Here is a 19,130-nt window from a genome sequence, read left to right on the forward strand (position 1 = left end):
AATTAAATTAAGTTGTTATCTGACATTGCTCTGACCATTTTTGTTAGAAGCAATAGGTGTAAATAAGTTGTTTGTACATAAATTTAAAGTTCCTGATTGAACTTTAAATATCTGAATTTGGTTAATATGTCATTTCATGGATAGTGAATATATATTTTTCTAGATATCATTTTATGATTTCTTGAGATTTATGTAATAATGGTATGTTAACTTGAAAGTTCCTGAAAGAACTTTATATCTTGAATTTTGACAATATTTCATTATCTATAAGGTAATATTGTTAAGTGAATGATTTGGTACAAAATTACAGTTCAAACATTTGTTAACTAAAGTCTTAATTATCCGTCTCATTTTATATTTTGCCTATTTATAATTAGATCATGAAATAACAAGGGTAACCTTAGTGACTTTGCTTATGCAAATATCATGCAAATTTAATTCTAGAAATCAGTAGTAATTTCTGTTGGATTATATGTATATTCAAAATATGTTTATGTTTATTATCAGACATACATATATTTTAATATGTAGGAGATCATTCTGCCAACTTTCTTATGAAGGAAAATAATAAAATAAAACTTGCTGGAAAAGAGGATTGATCTTTCTTCTATATATTTTCTAGATTCCCCATTCTACAAAAGTTCCGAGGGTAAAGTTCTCGGCGGAACACGTGGTGGGTACCGAAAGATCCTGAACCTTTCACTTAAGCCAAGCGTGATGAAATGGTGTTGACTTCAAGACCATCAAACTATAATCTGCGTAGAGGTGGAGACAGCTCACAAGAGGACCAGCAGCAGGCAGAAGCACCAGTTACAGAACAAAATCAGCATCCGACACCACCTGTCGAGCAAAATCAGCAGCCAACCGTTCCTGTGACCACACCAACAGGTATGTCTGTGGGACACTTCAGACTTGAGAGTTTCGTCGGAGACGGCTCCCAAGACATTGTCGCGTATTTAAAACGATTTGACCAGTATCTTTCATATTCTGGAATAACTGATGAACGTACTCTAGGCACTTTAGCCCTTCACCTTGATGGAAATGCTCGCATATGGTTTGAGAATTTAGAAACTTTGCCAACCACTCTTAATCAGCTAAAGACTTTATTGACAAACAAATATAAGAGGAGTCAGCCAATAGACTTAAATGTGTATAACACAAAACAAGGGACTTTAGAGTCAGTGGATGCATTTTTAAATAGACTTGAAGCTCAGTGTATTCAGGGAAGAGTACCAGCTAATGTGCAGGTTCAAATAGCATTGAATGGGATGGAACGTTCCCTCGGAGCAGCCATTTCAACGCATGCTCCGGCCAACCTGGATGATGTGCGAAAACTTGTGTCGAGAATGGGCCAACTCAGACAGCCAGAAGTAAATGTCATAACCACCAATTCCAAACTGGAAAACTCCCTGGAGACTCTTACTGCAAACGTAGCAAAACTTACAGTCGCCATGGAGACCAACCAACATCAGCCTCCACAACCCAAGTACCAGAACAGACAACACTATGATGACAGGCGAGCAGAGGACACTTGTTCACGTTGTAAAAGTAGGTGCTCTTCTATTTCTCATTGTAGGGCAATGCAAATGCAAAATACGATTTGTTATAATTGTCAAGGCCGTGGCCATCTTTCAAATGTCTGTCCTACTCCAAAAAATGGTCAATCAAATGCTAGAAGGGATTCTTCCTACTCGAGAAGGGGTCGTTCTTCGGGTAGGAGGGACCGTTCTTTTGGGCGCAGGCAATAGGACTCGCGCCTGTCTGCAAGACCGAGAAAATCGATCATGTAGATGGGCACAGAGATAGGACTAAAGGTATCCTTAACACTAAATTTCAAAGAATGTTCATAATGACAATAAATGTAAGCAAGTTAGGTTTGCTCAACAAAAAGGTGAAAAAAGTAGTGCTTCAAAGTCTAATGATATTGAAAACTGTGAGGAAATCAATGCTAATTTTACTGCATACATGACCAAAAATACAGTAAACGTGTCTATTAATGGAAGGAAAACAAGTGCTTTAATAGATACTGGTGCAGCAATTTCATGTATTGGCAAAACCTTTTTTGATAACGCTTTCCCCAAAAATGCACCAACTATTGAAAATTGCTCCCTAAAACATATTAAAGGTGTAGGCGGTACATACCATGTAGTTGATGGATTAGTTCATTTAGACGTAAAGTTTAAGGGTTTAATAATTCCTTATCGTTTTTATATCATAAAGGATCTACATCACTCAGTGATTTTAGGAAATAATTTTCTTGAAGATTACAGTGCAAATATAGATTATAGACAAAACAACTACATCTTCAGGATGACAATAACAGGGACATCATTGTTTGTAACCTTAGTACTAACACAGGATATGCTAGGACTATGAAATCTGTTATTTTACCTGCAAATTCTGAAACAGACATTCAAGTTAAGATTGCAAGAGTAAATTCAGGTGAACAGGTCCTGTTAGAGCCTGTAGCTAGTCTAGTAAATCAAAATGTTATGGGTGCTAAGTGCTTAGTAAAGGTTAAAAATGGAAGGGCATTTTTTCGACTGATTAACCCAACTGAAATGATGTTACTTTAAAAGGAAAACAGGATTTTGGCAATAGCTTCTGAAATTAGCCACAACCACATATTTGCACTTTCAGAACCTCTAACTGAAGACCAAAGTAAAACAGATTCAGATAGGCCTAAAACAAAAAAGTGGTCTTTTAATTTAGATGATTCCGATCTGACACCTGATGAAAAAGAGAGATTGTTAAAATTGTTAAATGAAAACTCTGATATCTTCTCTGAGGGTTTACATGATCTAGGTAGGACGCATTTAGTTACACATAAGGTAGATACAGGAGATGCCCGACCAGTGAAACTGCCTTTTTACAAACAATCACCACAAATGAGGCGCAAAACTAAAGAGCTTACTGACGAAATGCTAAAAACAGGTCATATAGAGGAAAGCAATTCTAACTGGCATTCACCTGTGGTTCTCGTCCGTAAAGCCAACTCAGACGAGTACAGGTTCGCGGTCGATTACCGTAGGTTGAACAAAATTTGCAAGCAACAAGACTTCCCAATACCTAGGCTCACAGATATTTTAGATGCAATAGGGGAGTCGAATGCCCAATATTTTACATCACTAGATTTGGGAAAGGCTTTTTGGCAGGTCCCACTTCATGAGGAAAGTAAAGAAAAATGTGCCTTTATCACGTATGATGGAATTTTTTCTTTTCGAAATATGCCTTTCGGTTTATCAGGAGCGCCTGCAACTTTCCAAAGTCTAATGATGACAGTCTTACGTGGTATCAGTTGGAAATACGTCTTGTGCTATGTCGATGACGTGATAATTTTCTCTCGTACCTTCTCAGAACATTTGACACACATTTCAGAGGTCTTTAAGCGTCTTAGGGAAGCAGGTTTGAAACTTTCCCCACATAAGTGCTACTTTGCTCAGAAAAAACTTAATTATTTGGGTCATGTGTTCAGTAAGGAAGGGGTAGAGCCAGATGAGAGAAAAGTTGAAAAAATTAAGAATTTAACAGCTCCAAAAGATCAAAAGGGGTAAAAAGCCTTCTCGGTTTAACTAACTATTATAAAAAATTTATCGCGGGGTATAGTAAACTTTGTGCCCCAATTTTTGAACTATTAAAAAAGGGTATACGCTTTGAATGGTCAAAAGAGTGTGAACAAGCACTAAGAACTTTGAAAAATGCTCTCTCATCTGCGCCTATTCTAGCATTTCCAAATATGAACAAACCTTTTATACTCACATGTGATGCAAGTACTGCAGGCTTAGGTTATATATTAGGTCAGCTCGATGAAAATGGCAAAGAGCGAGTTATTGAATATGGTGGCCGAGCGTTGCATGGAGCAGAGAAAAATTATCAGTATCTGAGTTGGAATGTTTAGCTATAGTTTCTGGGGTAAAGACATACAAATCATATCTTTCTACAGGCCACCGTTTTACTATATTTACTGATCACAAAGCATTGAAATGTTTAAATTCCATGAATGAGTCAACAAATGGTCGAATTGCTAGATGGGCACTCTTTTTACAAGGCTTTCAGTATAAAGTTGAATACATTAAAGGCAAACAAAATAGTGCTGATGCCTTATCAAGACTTACTATTGAGGCACAAACAGGACAAACAAGTCATAACGAAGATTTGAACCAAAGTTCTAAGTCTGAGAATCCGCTAGATATAATGGCTGAAAATGTACACTCAGCAGAAGCTCAAGTCTTACCAAATTATTCTGAAAATAAAAATGTGACTAACTTAACCAGTCCTGTGACTGAAAACGAAGGAGAAATTCCTGAAAATGAAATGTTAGAAGTAACCTTTGAGTACTCTAAATTTGCCCCAGTCTTATCTGTAGATGTAGAATCACCAGTCACTGAAAAAATTGAAATGACATTGAATTGATACAATTACAGAAAGAGTGCCCTGACTTCAAAAACATTTATAATTATTTGGCTTCTGGTGTACTTCCATCCGAAGAAAAATCTTCTAAATTTGTTGTTTACAACCAAGATTTTTATGACATGTTGATGGAATTCTCATGCATAAATATCAACCTAGGTCTAAGAAAAAGCCAGATCATGAAAAGTTTATTTTCCAGATAGCTCTTCCTGCCAAACTTCGTTTACAGGCGATGCAATCATATCATGACTTTAATGGTCATTTTGGCATAAAGAAAACTTTTGGTGCATTACAAAACAAATATTACTGGCCTAGAATGCTTCAAGATGTTACTGATTTCATAAAATCATGTGATAGGTGTCAAATGGCAAGAAGAATTCACATCCTCATTCATTGCCATTGAATCCATTGCCTATTGTCAAGGTCTTTGAACGGATGCATGTTGATATCCTGGGCCCTCTAACGAAAACAAAATCTGGTCATGAATACATTTCTCGTCTGTGTCGATAGTTTCAGTAGGTGGGTTGAGGCCTTTCCTCTGTTTACTCAGTCTGCTAGTGAAATTGCAAGAGTTCTTCATGATGAGATCTTCTGTCGCTATGGGGCTTGTTTGTCCTTAGTAACCGATAGGGGTCGCAACTTCCTCTCAAAACTTGTCAATGCCGTTTGTGAAATTTATGAAGTTTCCAGGCATAAAACCGCCAGCTATCATCCCCAAGCAAATGGCTGCGTGGAGCGTCAAAATGCCATTATAGCACAAACCTTAAGAATGTATATTAACAAAAGACAAGACAACTGGAATCTTATCATACCCACTGTCCTTATGGCTATTAGGTCAGCACCAAACACTGAAAACTTCTGGTTACTCTCCCTACAAAATGTTATTTGGTACTGAAATGCGACTTCCCTTTGATACCTCCTTAGTTCCTAGAGAAACACTAAACCCCGAAGCAAAGACCTTTGTAGAACAAATGCTTGAAAACCTTAAAATGGTACATGGTCAGGCAAAAACCAACTCAGAGTTAACACAGAAGGAAAGCAAGCAAAAGCATGATGTCAAAGCAAAGAATTCAGATTTAGACATTGGGGATAGAGTTCTGTTAAAGAATAACAAGCACACCCCAGGTTTGTCAAATAAACTAGAAGATAAATGGAAGGGGCCATATCACATCACTGAGAAAGGGTCAGCTCCAAATACCTTCCGCATAGCAGACAACAAGACTAACAAACTTGTTAAAGGTATGGTTAATGCAAAGAACCTCAAAAGGTACCATGATCCTAGAAACTATCGACAATTCCTGAAGCAGACACACAAAATTCTGGCAGTTCAATTCCCCAACCAGGGCCAAGTTCTGGTCTATCTCAAGTAAGACCAAATCCAACTTCAAACGAGGTCCAAAATCCTGAAGCCAATACCAATCAAAATGATACGGGACACATCAGGTTATGGTCAAACACAAGGTCAAGGGCAAGGGGAAAACACGTCCCAGCACAGTGATATTCAAAATGATAATGAAGATCAGAGTACCAATGACAATAATAACAATAGCAACGACTATGATGGTAAATGGCACGAGGCAAACAAGATCATTAGACAAAGAATTAGGGGCAATGTAAAGCAATTTTATATTGAATGGAAAAACCCCAACATACCACGCTCATGGGAAGCAGAAGATGATGTCTCACAGGCTTTAAAAGATGCATTTTATAAAACTCATACAACAACAGGCAAGGCACGTAAGAAAAATCGCAAGAAAACACAAACAAAAAAACTGAGGTATCTTAAAAGAAGGGATGAATAAGGAACCATATTGATTCCAGGTGTTAAGGTGGATTGATAAAGTTAAAACTAAATTGTCTTAATGGAATGGTGTTAAAGAAAGCGTTGTTACAGTATACACTTTTTAGTTGCTGTTATGAACTCACAGATACTTATATGTCTTAATCAGTCTTTTGTTTACAAAACTTGTAATGGGACATAATGAATAAAGACAGGTCACAGTGTAGCTTATGAGTGTTCACTCTAATAAGTATACTAAGCAGACTTGTATCCATTTTTCTTACACATCATGCATATCATGTTGTGTTCTAAGAAACTGTATGCGGGATGTCAACAATAAATTTAAGGTTCAGGTCTGATTTGCAAGGCGTGTGTATGTGTTCTGTATGTGAGTGAATAAAAGTTATCTTTCCTTCTACTTTTCTCTGTCAGTTCCTGTTCCTGATTATAGTGCTAGATTGTAAAACTGTTGGCCGCAGAATTACAACACTGACTGACCTGCATTCTTTCTATTTCTTTATAGTTCCATGATGCTTAGAACTCTGCTTTTGGCTCTCTGTCTGACCATGGTGTCTGGAATTGTTCCGACTGAGTTGCAGCGTCTAAATTATGGTGTCACCTTCGAGCCACGAGCTCAACTTTATATGGCAGAGGACATGTGGATCCACACCTTTGAAATTGAGTTACCAACAACTCTAAATATGTTAGATTTACCAAGTTGTACTAAGGACGCACAAACATGTTCATTTATGAATGAAGTATTACTCGAGATAAATCAAATAAGGCATGAGACCGAGATAATCATCAATAGCACCTTGGAATCAGTATATAGGTTAATCCCTGAAAGACGTTTAAGTGTGCGCAGTCGTTCAAGAAGAGCATTGTTGTCATTTATAGGTGACCTTAGTAAATCTATCTTTGGAACAGCAACAGTTGAAGATGTTGAGATGCTAGCTCGTCATATTAATGCTTTAAATAGAATCACATCAAAAGTAGTTTCAACTGTGGAACAACATGAGGAAAATCTAGCCTCGTACATTAAAGCTTCGGATGAAAGGATGAACAATATCATGTTAGGGCTCAAAGATAATGAATTAGCAATTGAACATATTCAAACACAACTTTATGAATCTTTTAATAATTTAGAAAAGGCTTTCTCTATTATGAGTGTTTTCATGGCAAAACATATTGAAAAATCTAGGAAGATTGAACACAGATTTAATGAAATTTTAGATGGTGTATATCAGTTAGTGGAAGGAAAACTTTCTCCTCATCTAATCAATGCAGAAACCATGTCAAAAACAGTCTATGACATTAAAAAGATATTGTATACAAAATACCAGGTTTTCACTTAGTCTATACAGACATAAATGATATTTACCAAAATGTACAAAGTCTGTTTAATCGGAAAGGATCAAAGCTATATGTAGCTTTAAAATTTCCTATATCTCCATTTCAGAGACCACTCACTTTGTTTAATGTCATGTCATTTCCAGTCCCCAGTAAATGACTCTACAGATCATGCTACTCAGTTGTTGAATTTACCTGAATTATTTGCAATGTCTTCTGATTTACAATTTTATACAGTTTTCAATCAAAATGACCTTGCTCGCTGTAAAGTGAGCAACCAACACAAATTATTGTGTAAAATCAACAGAGTCTTGGTGCCAATTACAACTGAGAATTGTCTGTTAGCTATTTTTCACAATGATAAAACTACTGTGAAGAAATTATGTGACTTTCGATTTTTGACTGATCATGTAAAACCAAATATATTTGTACTCACAAAAACATTAATTGTTATATATAAAGTTCAGTCTTTGGAATTTACATGTAATACATCTAAACATATGGTAACAGGTTGTAATTTTTGTGCTCTAACTGTTCCATGTCAATGTTCTGTATCAGCTCGAGGTATGTACCTGCCTCAAAGACTGTCTTCTTGTCAAGAGACCAGTATCACAAAGTTACACCCTGTCAATTTGGCTGTTTTACAACAATTTTTCAATGACACATCTCTACAGTCAATAGAAAGTAATTCAGTTTTCAAAAACCTTTAAATATAGATGTCCCTCAATTTAAACTATATAATCATTCTATGAGTCACATTATAGCAGATGATAGAAAATCACATTTGAGCTTACAGAAAATGGCTAAAGCAGCAGAAAATGATGCTGTAGCTTTCCGAACCTTGACTGAACCTCTTTTGGCTGGGCATATCTCATTAGATGATTCTTGGCCAGCCCCTGCTGATATATTACTGTATTGCACTACTGCTGTAGTAGGCATCTGTCTTATTTTGCTGATCATAGTTTTCTGTAAACTGAGAAAACTTGTTACAATTGTAGCTGTATTACAAAAGTCCAAACATGTAACTGCGACTACAGCACCTTCATTTATTTACAAACGCAACAAAGTAACTACAACTCAAGAGCCAAATTTTCTCGAAACTCTTGACTTAACATTAGATCACTATATTTTGGCATTATCTATCTGTACCTTTTTGTTTGTCATTTCGATTATACTGTATCTAATCAGAAAGCAACATTTTAAACAAACAAAGTTTGTGCTTGAACTGACCAATGGAACTAACTGCGTACGGATACCTTTACAAACTCTATCCTTGTGTCTTACCTACTGGGAGGCCCACCTTCCACAGAACATTAAAAGCATATCTATTAGGGGACTATGGAACTCCGTTCTAATATTTGATTGGGACCATTGCCAGTTAAAGAATAAACTAACTGAAAACACCTTGTCAGTGAAAACTCAACATAAAGTTTCTATGTTCCAATCCAGAAAGATAAGAGAAATTCTTAGCACACCATATTGTGTGTATTTCTACTTTCAACATGGTAATTTACTAATTCCTGTAAGCAGTGCATTGCCTTAGCATGAAAATTGGAAGCACCAAACAAATGCAAACAGCATTTATACTGTTCCTTATGCTGAAAAACTTCAGAAGATTGTTGTAACTTCATTTTGTGTTTTGTATTATGCTTTTCATATGTGTTTATGTAACATTTTGCTTTGATGTCTCATATTTTTGGATATAAAGATGTAACTTATTTCCTACATGGAACAAACGGTTATCTTTATAACTTATAATAGAACATCAGTCTTAGCAGGATTACAATAAACGCAAAGTTCTGTAAATTTTTGTACATAATCCTCGGCTCACTTACCCACAACTAACTAATCTACAACTCTCGTTGGTCACACATTATTATACTTTATAGGAATAAAGTAAATTTTAAGGGAGAGATGGTGTTATGCTGTGATTTTTGTGTAAATTTCTTATATTTTATTTTTCATTTATTATTAGTAAAATACTTTGTTTCTGAACTTTGATCTATATTACTTTTTGGCCACAAATATTTTACATTTTTAATATTTCTTAATATTCCCACAGTCAGGAATGTAATCTTTTAGAAAAGCACTACTTTGCTAAATTTTTGTAATCACACTAAGAAGTCTCAATATCCTGACATCTGTAGCTAGGTATGAAGCCACTTAACACTTCCCTTACTTTCAAAGGAAGTGATCAAATGTTTGCTGTTTTAGCAAATGTTAAGCTGTATTGTTCTAAAAACATAGGTGATAGTTTGTCTGGCTTGACATGTACAACATCTTAAAGATTTTCACAGTTTTTTCTACTACTTAACTAAAGATTTAACATCTCCGCCTTATGTAAATTATGTGAAATTTTGCGTTTGGATTGGTCAAGATCCGAGGACCAATGGCCAACGAGAGGAACCCTCAAAAGATCCCTTTTCCAGCAGGCAGACATCATTCTGCCAACTTTCTTATGAAGGAAAATAATAAAATAAAACTTGCTGGAAAAGAGGATTGATCTTTCTTCTATATATTTTCTTAGGTAAGTGAGTTCTTATGTATCTCTTTGAGTTTTTGATATTTGAAAAATAATTAAATTAGAAGTCAGAATGAAAATTAATTAAGTTGTTATCTGACATTGCTCTGACCATTTTTGTTAGAAGCAATAGGTGTAAATAAGTTGTTTGTACATAAATTTAAAGTTCCTGATTGAACTTTAAATATCTTGAATTTGGTTAATATGTCATTTCATGGATAGTGAATATATATTTTTCTAGATATCATTTTATGATTTCTTGAGATTTATGTAATAATGGTATGTTAAACTTGAAAGTTCCTGAAAGAACTTTATATCTTGAATTTTGACAATATTTCATTATCTATAAGGTAATATTGTTAAGTGAATGATTTGGTACAAAATTACAGTTCAAACATTTGTTAACTAAAGTCTTAATTATCCGTCTCATTTTATATTTTGCCTATTTATAATTAGATCATGAAATAACAAGGGTAACCTTAGTGACTTTGCTTATGCAAATATCATGCAAATTTAATTCTAGAAATCAGTAGTAATTTCTGTTGGATTATATGTATATTCAAAATATGTTTATGTTTATTATCAGACATACATATATTTTAATATGTAGGAGATCATTCTGCCAACTTTCTTATGAAGGAAAATAATAAAATAAAACTTGCTGGAAAAGAGGATTGATCTTTCTTCTATATATTTTCTTAGATTCCCCATTCTACAAAAGTTCCGGAGGTAAAGTTCTCGGCGGAACACTTGTTTTCAAATCCTACGTATATTATATCATTGAACAGCACACATGTATGTACATGTATACATGAAATAATGAGAGATGATACAGACATAATAGACAGAATATTTTTGCCACTGGTTAGTGTGGCAGCCACATTTTTTTTGTGTGGAACATAAAATATATTACTTTCTTTTTAATTGTTATCTCATAGATTTAACAGTATGTTTGACAATTTGATTTACAATAAAAAGTATTATAAAAATCTATTCATTTTGTTACCCCCCTTTATGTCTCGTACAGAATATGTTCATCAACAGCAACATTCATACTAACAGCCTAATTGAGCCACGCCATGAGAAAACCAACATAGTGGCTTTGCGACCAGCATGGATCCAGACCAGCCTGCGCATCCACGCAGTCTGGTCAGGATCCATGCTGTTCACTTTCAAAGGCTATTGCAATCAGAGAAACTGATAGCGAACAGCATGGATCCTGACCAGACTGTGCGGATGCGCAGGCTGGTCTGGATCCATGCTGGTCGCAAATTAAGCCACTAAGTTGGTTTTCTTGTGGCGCGGCTCAATTATGCTTTTTTTTCTCTGTTTAGCCAGCTGCTTTATTTCTTTTAACACAAAATTTTAAGCATAATGGAACTTTAAAATTTAAATGTTGAAAAGACAAAATAAATAGCTGAGAAACTGCATAAAAACGAGGAAATCATGCATGCAAAAAAGCTTAACCTATTTTCTAGAAACTGACATAAATAAATGTCTTCTGCACAACGTGATCTTAGCACATGATGCTTTTATTACACTTCTGCTTAAAAGAGTTCTTAAACAAATAAGAGGATTTCTTTAAAAAAACTTGGTATTTAATCTGTGCAACGTTGTTAATTTCAGTTGCAGCATTTTCCATTATACATCTTAGAGAAGATTGCTGAAAATGTCTTCTTCCTGCTGGCAACTTCTGTGTCTTGCTTGACATCAGATATCATATACAGAGAAACCACGTGCTATTACATGCTATTAAACTTATGTAATATACATGATACAGCCAAGTGAATTAGGGCTAACAAAAGAATTTGTTGTAAGATAGATAGAAAGTATCTGATGCTCTATGAAGATTTTAACAAAAACTATAATAGAGTATTCTAGTAGGCTGACATGAGCTGCAAAATAAGTAATCATCTTAAACCCTTATCATGCTGGACACTCTTGACACTATCTTTGCAGCTAGTGCAGATCATGATCGGACTGCTCAGATCAGCCAGTGCAGATCATGATTAGCCTGCACATCCGAGCAGTCTGATCATGATCTGCACTGTTTGCCATTCAGTCAGTATCTTTTTGGTATGCACCCCTTTTAACAGTTTTGATTTTGTCCAAATTGGAAGATGGACAAGTTCGTTATAGAAATTTAGCAGGGTAAGGGTTAAGTATGTTTAGTTTTAGCTTCAGCATTTAGTGTAGATGCTTATAACATATACAGTTGGCAGCTACTTAATTATAGTGAGAGACAATCTGGCTATTTAAGACATGTGGCTGCTTAAAACAAGCTGAAGTTAACAATAACTCAGTCTGAAGTAATAACTGACTGGCTGCTGAAGGCAAATGGATTTAGCTGCTAAGGTACAGTAATCTGCATACCAGTCTTAGAATCACAAGATACAAGTATTGACTTGCTTATTGCCATATGAACTATATGTCTACAATACAAAATGGTGAAATAATGCAGGAAGAATGAATCTTCACACAATTTATGAAAATTAATGTTATGGGTAGTAATTAAGAATTATTCTAACACGATCAGATTCATTTTCCTATTAAACAAAGAAGGAAGAAAGCAGTGAATTATCACACAATAAATCACTGTTCTGACGTCACAATTATTATGTCATGGCGTCATGCGGCATAGCGGCGCGCTGGAAAAAAAAAACGAATGAAAACGGGCAAATATTTAATGCACGTCATCAAGGACGTACTTTAAAATCCTTTATAATGTGTTAGAATCGAAATAATATATCTCATTTAAATCACTGGATGAGATATATTATTTCTTAAATTACTTACTGTCAAAACAAATAATGCTGCCATAAAATTAAAACACACTATAACAGTGTTGTATGATTGCAGAGGTGTTGACCTTTGAGTAACCTGATTCGAAACCAAAGTACGCCTGCCTCCCACCAAGACCAACTCCAATGTGAGGTAAGACAATAGAGACAGTACTGGTAGTTCATAAAATGAGCTGTGCCATGAGAAAACCAACATAGTGGCTTTGCGACCAATGCTGTTCTCAGGACAAGTGCATTAGGCTTTTGCCTTCCTTACTCTTCTAATTAGTAGTCATTAAAAATATTGTATGTACTTACATCTGAATATTTTCAACAGCATCTTCAAATGCCTGAAATAAATACAGAAAAATACGATGAATTAAAGAAAGGAAACATAATGAATTATAAATCAACATAACAATTGTTTGATTCATCAGTACTGATAATAGCCTTGTTTCCTTTTTTATTTACAAGAAACAAGTTTAAATCATAGTCTTTAGCAGCTGAAACAATACAGGATATATGTGTTTTGAAGATATCTTTGATCATTTCTATTTTTCATATATGTAAATTTCTGACCCATTCTCTATTTAATGATTACCAAACTGAAACTGCTATGAGCAGACATGTGTTCATTAGAGGCAATTACAAGGTATGTCTTGTTTTTAATCTATATAAAACAAGCAAATTCGATGAATTGGTGTGACCAAGGCAAGGTGGTGACCAGGTGTGGGTACACAACTTCACATGTTTATAATAAATGTTCATGGAAAAGAATGAAAGACGTTTAATGAAATTCTACCAATTGGTTGGTTTGTTATGTACAAATCTGTAGATTTTTAAACAATTAAAGGGCAATAACTGACCAAAAATTGACCAATTAAAAAAAAAAAATGACAGGCATCATCGAAGTATGTTGGTTCATATTTATTTCAAGTTTCATGAAATTCTACCAGCTTGTTACTGAGAAATTGCTGCAGACATGGATTTTTTCATTAAATCAAGGGCAATAACTCTAACGGAAATTGACAAATCAAAAAAAAAAAACTTGACGGGCATCATGTATGTTGGAGCATGTTTATTTCAAGTTTTATGAAATTTTACATGATAGTTACTGAAAAATGGCTGCGGACGGACATTTTTGGGCATTTTTCATTAAATCAAGGGCAATAACTCTAAGGAAAATTGACCAATCAAAAAAAAAAAAAGAAGACGGGCATCATCGCAGTATGTTGGTTCATGTTTATTTCAAGTTTCATGAAATTCTACCTGCTAGTTACTGAGATATGGCTGTGGACTGACGCACGCATGGACGGACAACACCATTTCAATACCCCCATCCTGATTTCATCGGCGGGGGATAATAAGTTAAACTTTAACATTACACAAAGTCTTTCAAAAAGTCAACACAATATTCATGCATAACTTCCACATAATGAGACCTTTACTCTGCTAGGAGATTCACCATGTGTCAATATGCCACATGTAAATATTTTGCCCGCTACATCATAATTTGGAAATTTTGTGTGAAATTTAACAAATTTAATTAAAAGTAATTTACACAACATACCTATAGTCATTTATTAAAAGTGATAAATAGTATGTAAATCTGGTAATAAAATTATATTACGGTATTCAACATAAACAATGGTCAATCAAAAATAGACTGGTCTAGTGTGCAAATTAATGACCCAACTCCCGAGTCATTATCTGTGATTATGATCTTTCAGTGCAGTTGCTGGTGAAAGTACATATTATGTAGGACCACGAGCATTTTGACCAGTTTGTGTACTATTTGATATATCGTCACAGACCTGGCTTAAATGTGCCTCTCTTGTAAATTAGGCCATTGGAGTTACTGTAGCATGTCTGTAATGCTGGATGTTCTGCGATAATCACCGATGACATATACATGTATGGCCGACCTGTATTGTACTATTTCTAACTTTCTAGTGTTCTTTTTTGTGTATGGGTTCCAGACACCCCCATGACACTCCCATACTCAAATACTAGGCAGAAAAGTCCTGTTACACAATTCCTTTGTGTTTTAAGGACATTAGAAAATTATTTCTTGAAATTAATGAAAGCTCTGATGTTGTCAGCTTTCTTTGCCCTAGTGTCTATATGGTCGTTCCAGCTGAAGGTCTCGTGAATATAGATACCCAGGTACTAGGCTTTCTAACACATGGACTTGGATGGTGTATGGTTCGTCTATAGATGATGTTTTTCTTGTTGGATATGTGTATGACCTGGCACTTCTGTTGACGGAACTCCATCATCCAATTGGACTCCCAGTGTCCATGCTGGCTGAGATCTTATTGAATGGCTTTGGCATCTTATGAGTTCTTTATTTTTCTGAACAGGATACAGTCATCTGCAAAGAGACGTGACTTGATATGGAGTCTTGAAGGTCTGTCCTGGTCATTGATAAACAGGAACATCAGCAGACCTGCAAGCATGTTTCCCTGAGGACTAAGAACTGGAGCTGTGCTGGAGATAGACTCCTCTAGGGTGACCTGCTGAGTTTTAGAGCTCAGGAAATGCTTTAATGATGAGTGAACTGGACCCCATATTCCATAGATATCCAGTTTGTAGAGAAGCCTGAAATGAGCAACCTAATATGAAAGGCCTTAGAAAAATCAAATAGTATGATGTCTTTCTGATCTTTAGTATCGTTGTTCTTTGCAAGGTCCAGGATTGTGAATATTTTTTTTTAGATTTCGGCTACCGAGGTAACCCATTTATTGTCCCCATCACAGATGTGAGGGGGTCAGGGATCCATCCTTCATCACACCTAACAAAAAGTAACATGATTGCTGGATTGTGAATATTAGTTGGGATTCACAAGACCTCTGTTCTCCGGTATTTCCGTAAATAGGGTAAGGGGGCTGTCGAGATTAACTGAATATTTGTAACGAGCGTGTACAATGTTAGCGATTATTTTTGCCAGAAGATAAGGATTTAGGAAAATTCTTACTTTGTCAAAATGAAAATTTTATTTTACTACCTTGACAACAAAATCTTTGTACAAATAATTTGTTTACCTTGAAAATGCAAATAATTTCACACCATCGGTATTGAGCTACGGAAGCAGAAGTAGGATAAGATTGCAAAAATAAAGTAAACTTTGGGGATACAGTGTTCTCCAGACATAATATTGTAACCAGTGATAATAATTAAGTAGAAGGTGACAATGCACACGTTGAGTAGGGGGAGGGAGGAGATACAGGGGGGCCCCCATGGAAAGTGGAAAATTTTGAAAATATAGGAGTAAAATGGTGCAATCTGGTGGCTTCTCGAGTAGTTTTACTTGTCCATTTAGACATGCAGTTTTTATATGAAAGTGTATATAAAAGATGACCATAAACAACATCCCAGCTGTATTGACTTTAATATCCAAACTGACTAGAAAAGCTCATCCTTAAAGTGACTAGAAATACTCTATATAATGAAATTGCCACAGCTAACACTAGATCACTGGGTGAGTATTTGAATTGTATTATCAAAACTGACTAAAAGTGACTAGATTGACTCCATCAATAAACACTTAATGGCACATTAGAAATCAAAGTCATAATCATCATCAGAAAAGTCTCCAGTATCCTCATCATCAAAAGCTCTGAAGATAATATTATCCACATTTTTTTTTTAAATTTTAAGTCTGCATAATAAGCGGTGCATAGAATCGAAATAAGCATTGCACTATTGGGACAACATGTGCAGTTACTGTAAACGCAGTCATATACTAAACACAGACTGCACCGACAATTGTCCATTTTTCCAGGAAAGCACTATGTTGCAACTTTGAATATTGTTGCATTTTCATTAAAATAACTTCAAAACTTTGGAAATAATACAACCTGGGTGCAGCCATCTTTAAACGCTTTGTAAATTGTGTAACAAGCATGCTGATTGGGCGCCGTATTTATCGGAAATTTTAATTGGTCGTTTATGTCACTCATAAGATATTAAATTCAAAAATAGAATTATGGGAATTCCCAATGTTAATCTGACTCGGGTATTCGAAGAACGAGATGTTTTTCTTCTTTTTGGAATACGCGATGAAAACTCTTTTTATTGTTTGAGCGGCGGTTCCGTAAACCGAAAAATAAAAATATAAGGCTTTAGCAAAAGTAGTCGGCGGCAGGCATGCGCAGAGTCGGTGATTTTGCCGATGCTTCTGGAGAGCTCTGGGGATATTTTTGCTACATCTTAATTACAACAACGTTTTATGATAATCTGCAATATTTTTCATGCATTAATTTTCTTTGTTTGAACCTTGAAAAAAGGATGATACTAAACACTACGGCTATGTAGCATAATGGCTGATACCCCCTTACCCTAAATCTATTGGTGGCTAATACCGGAAAACAGGATTTATCCTAGAATGTTGATTTGGAGAAGGCAGTGGCTACGATTACTGTACCGTAATCCTAGCCTCCGATTCTAGGATTACGGAAGTTCGGTATTCCTAGACAACCCTATGAGGATAGGCTAGGATTACGGAAGTATTTAAGAGGCATCAAACATAATGTTAAGACATGCATAAATGATGTTGTAAACTTACTTATTTCACTTAGAATAGCGAAATACAAAAAACATATATGGGTGTTGATTTCGCCAGATTCTATATGCGCGGAAATCTAAAGTGACAGACAAAATCTACATTTAAAGGATAAAATATTTTTAAAAATCTTTTTAAGCTATTATCAACCATATAATTCTTCGTTTTTCTGCCAATTTTCAAAAAAAAAAGAAAATAAAATTACATTTAGTACGGTTTTGGAAAGAAAAACGTATGTATATCGGTGTTAATTTCTCCTGTTTCTTGGCGGAAAAATCAAGTGACAAGCAAAATCAAGTCATAAATTTTAAGAATAGAATATTTTTTAAATCTAACTTTGACGCTTATATTTCTATTATCTTTCCTCACGCCTCGTTTAAGATTATACTAACCCTAAATGGCTGATCGATAACACAAAATAATAGGACAGGCATGAAAAAACGCTATTTTAAGTGAAATAAGTTCTTTTGCAGATATTAGAATTTAATTTTAAACTTGATTTCTTTTTTTTCAGCTAGTATTTAATAAATTTGCTCTTTGCTATTAGTACCAACTGATACCACCATATATAGCAAACACTACAATATGTCTACCTATTACAATACATACTGTTACCTCAAACATCTATAAATGTTTACATGCTAAGCATAACCCTGCAAGTAATCTTATAACTATGTGATTGACAGATTATACTTATTACAGCTTCCAACATGTAATAGCAAATGTAACATGATGTAATAAAATGTAATAATGGTATCAAATCTCATTAATTATCTCATTAACGACAGCATCTTTTGGCGCCCAACGTTTGGACGTTAATGACGGGACGTCATTTTTGAAAGAGGGGAAGTATGTAACCAGGTTGGATTATTTACATAATCAAGTACTAGTTATCTCCCTTGGACCATCATTGGCAATTCTCCCGCCTTTTATTGTTGTTGTAAGCGTCACGTGAGATCAGTCCCTAGTCAGCTGTAGAGAAGGACGGACATGTTAAATTGGTTCCTCTGTTTGATTAATTATCGCGGTGATGGTCATTGTTACAGGTTAGGAATGCTTTGCTCTTGTTTTTATTTGTTTAAATATAGACTGCAAGATTATTTCTGGTGTTTTCTAAGTAATGAAATATTTGGAATACATGTAATTGTACATGTATATAGTTTTCAAGATGGCGGCATTTTTAACTTTCTTACTTTCTATAATCCTATTCTTAAACCTAATTAATACATATGCAGTAACAATAAAGAATCACAGTCTATGGTACTTAGTTGCACTCGTTGTTACTCTAATTTGCAGCATAACAGCACCTTCACGAGAGTGTGTGTTGGACAGTATACGTAGCAGTTGTAGAGACGGTGTGTGTGTTGATTCGATCCACAATCGGTATGTAAAATGTTGTATTTATTATATATGATTGTATAAGGCTTACTTAAGGTAATACTTTGATTGGCTGCTTGATCATGTACATTGTATACTTTTAGAGTTATTATGAAATACGCATAATAATATGTTGTAAATATATGTATGAAACCAGATGCCTGATACGGAGTCGAACCTGACTTTTTCTTGTGAGTGTTATATTTAAATTTGGTGTAATATTCCCTGTTGGAGTATTATATTGAATAAGGAATAATCGCCTCCAATGCTGTCCAGATTGCTATTGTTTTAATTCATATGCCGCTTATGTATATGTAGCTCATATAGTATTTAGTGTAATTTATTGTT

The 19,130-nt window shown here is 35.0% G+C and overlaps 1 protein-coding gene across 1 annotated transcript in view; it reads right to left on the reverse strand.

Moving 5' to 3' along the window:
* Nucleotides 1-19,130, reverse strand: part of LOC123524076 (tetratricopeptide repeat protein 39B-like) — a 58,137-nt gene that overhangs the window by 37,884 nt on the left and 1,123 nt on the right. The window contains exon 2 of the mRNA XM_053539249.1: nucleotides 13,160-13,191. Within this exon, the coding sequence (XP_053395224.1) occupies nucleotides 13,160-13,191 (32 nt within the window). The remainder of the gene's footprint in view (nucleotides 1-13,159; nucleotides 13,192-19,130) is intronic.

The sequence above is a fragment of the Mercenaria mercenaria genome, chromosome 3, assembly GCF_021730395.1.
Source record: "Mercenaria mercenaria strain notata chromosome 3, MADL_Memer_1, whole genome shotgun sequence".
NCBI classification, from domain to species: Eukaryota; Metazoa; Mollusca; class Bivalvia; order Venerida; family Veneridae; genus Mercenaria; species Mercenaria mercenaria.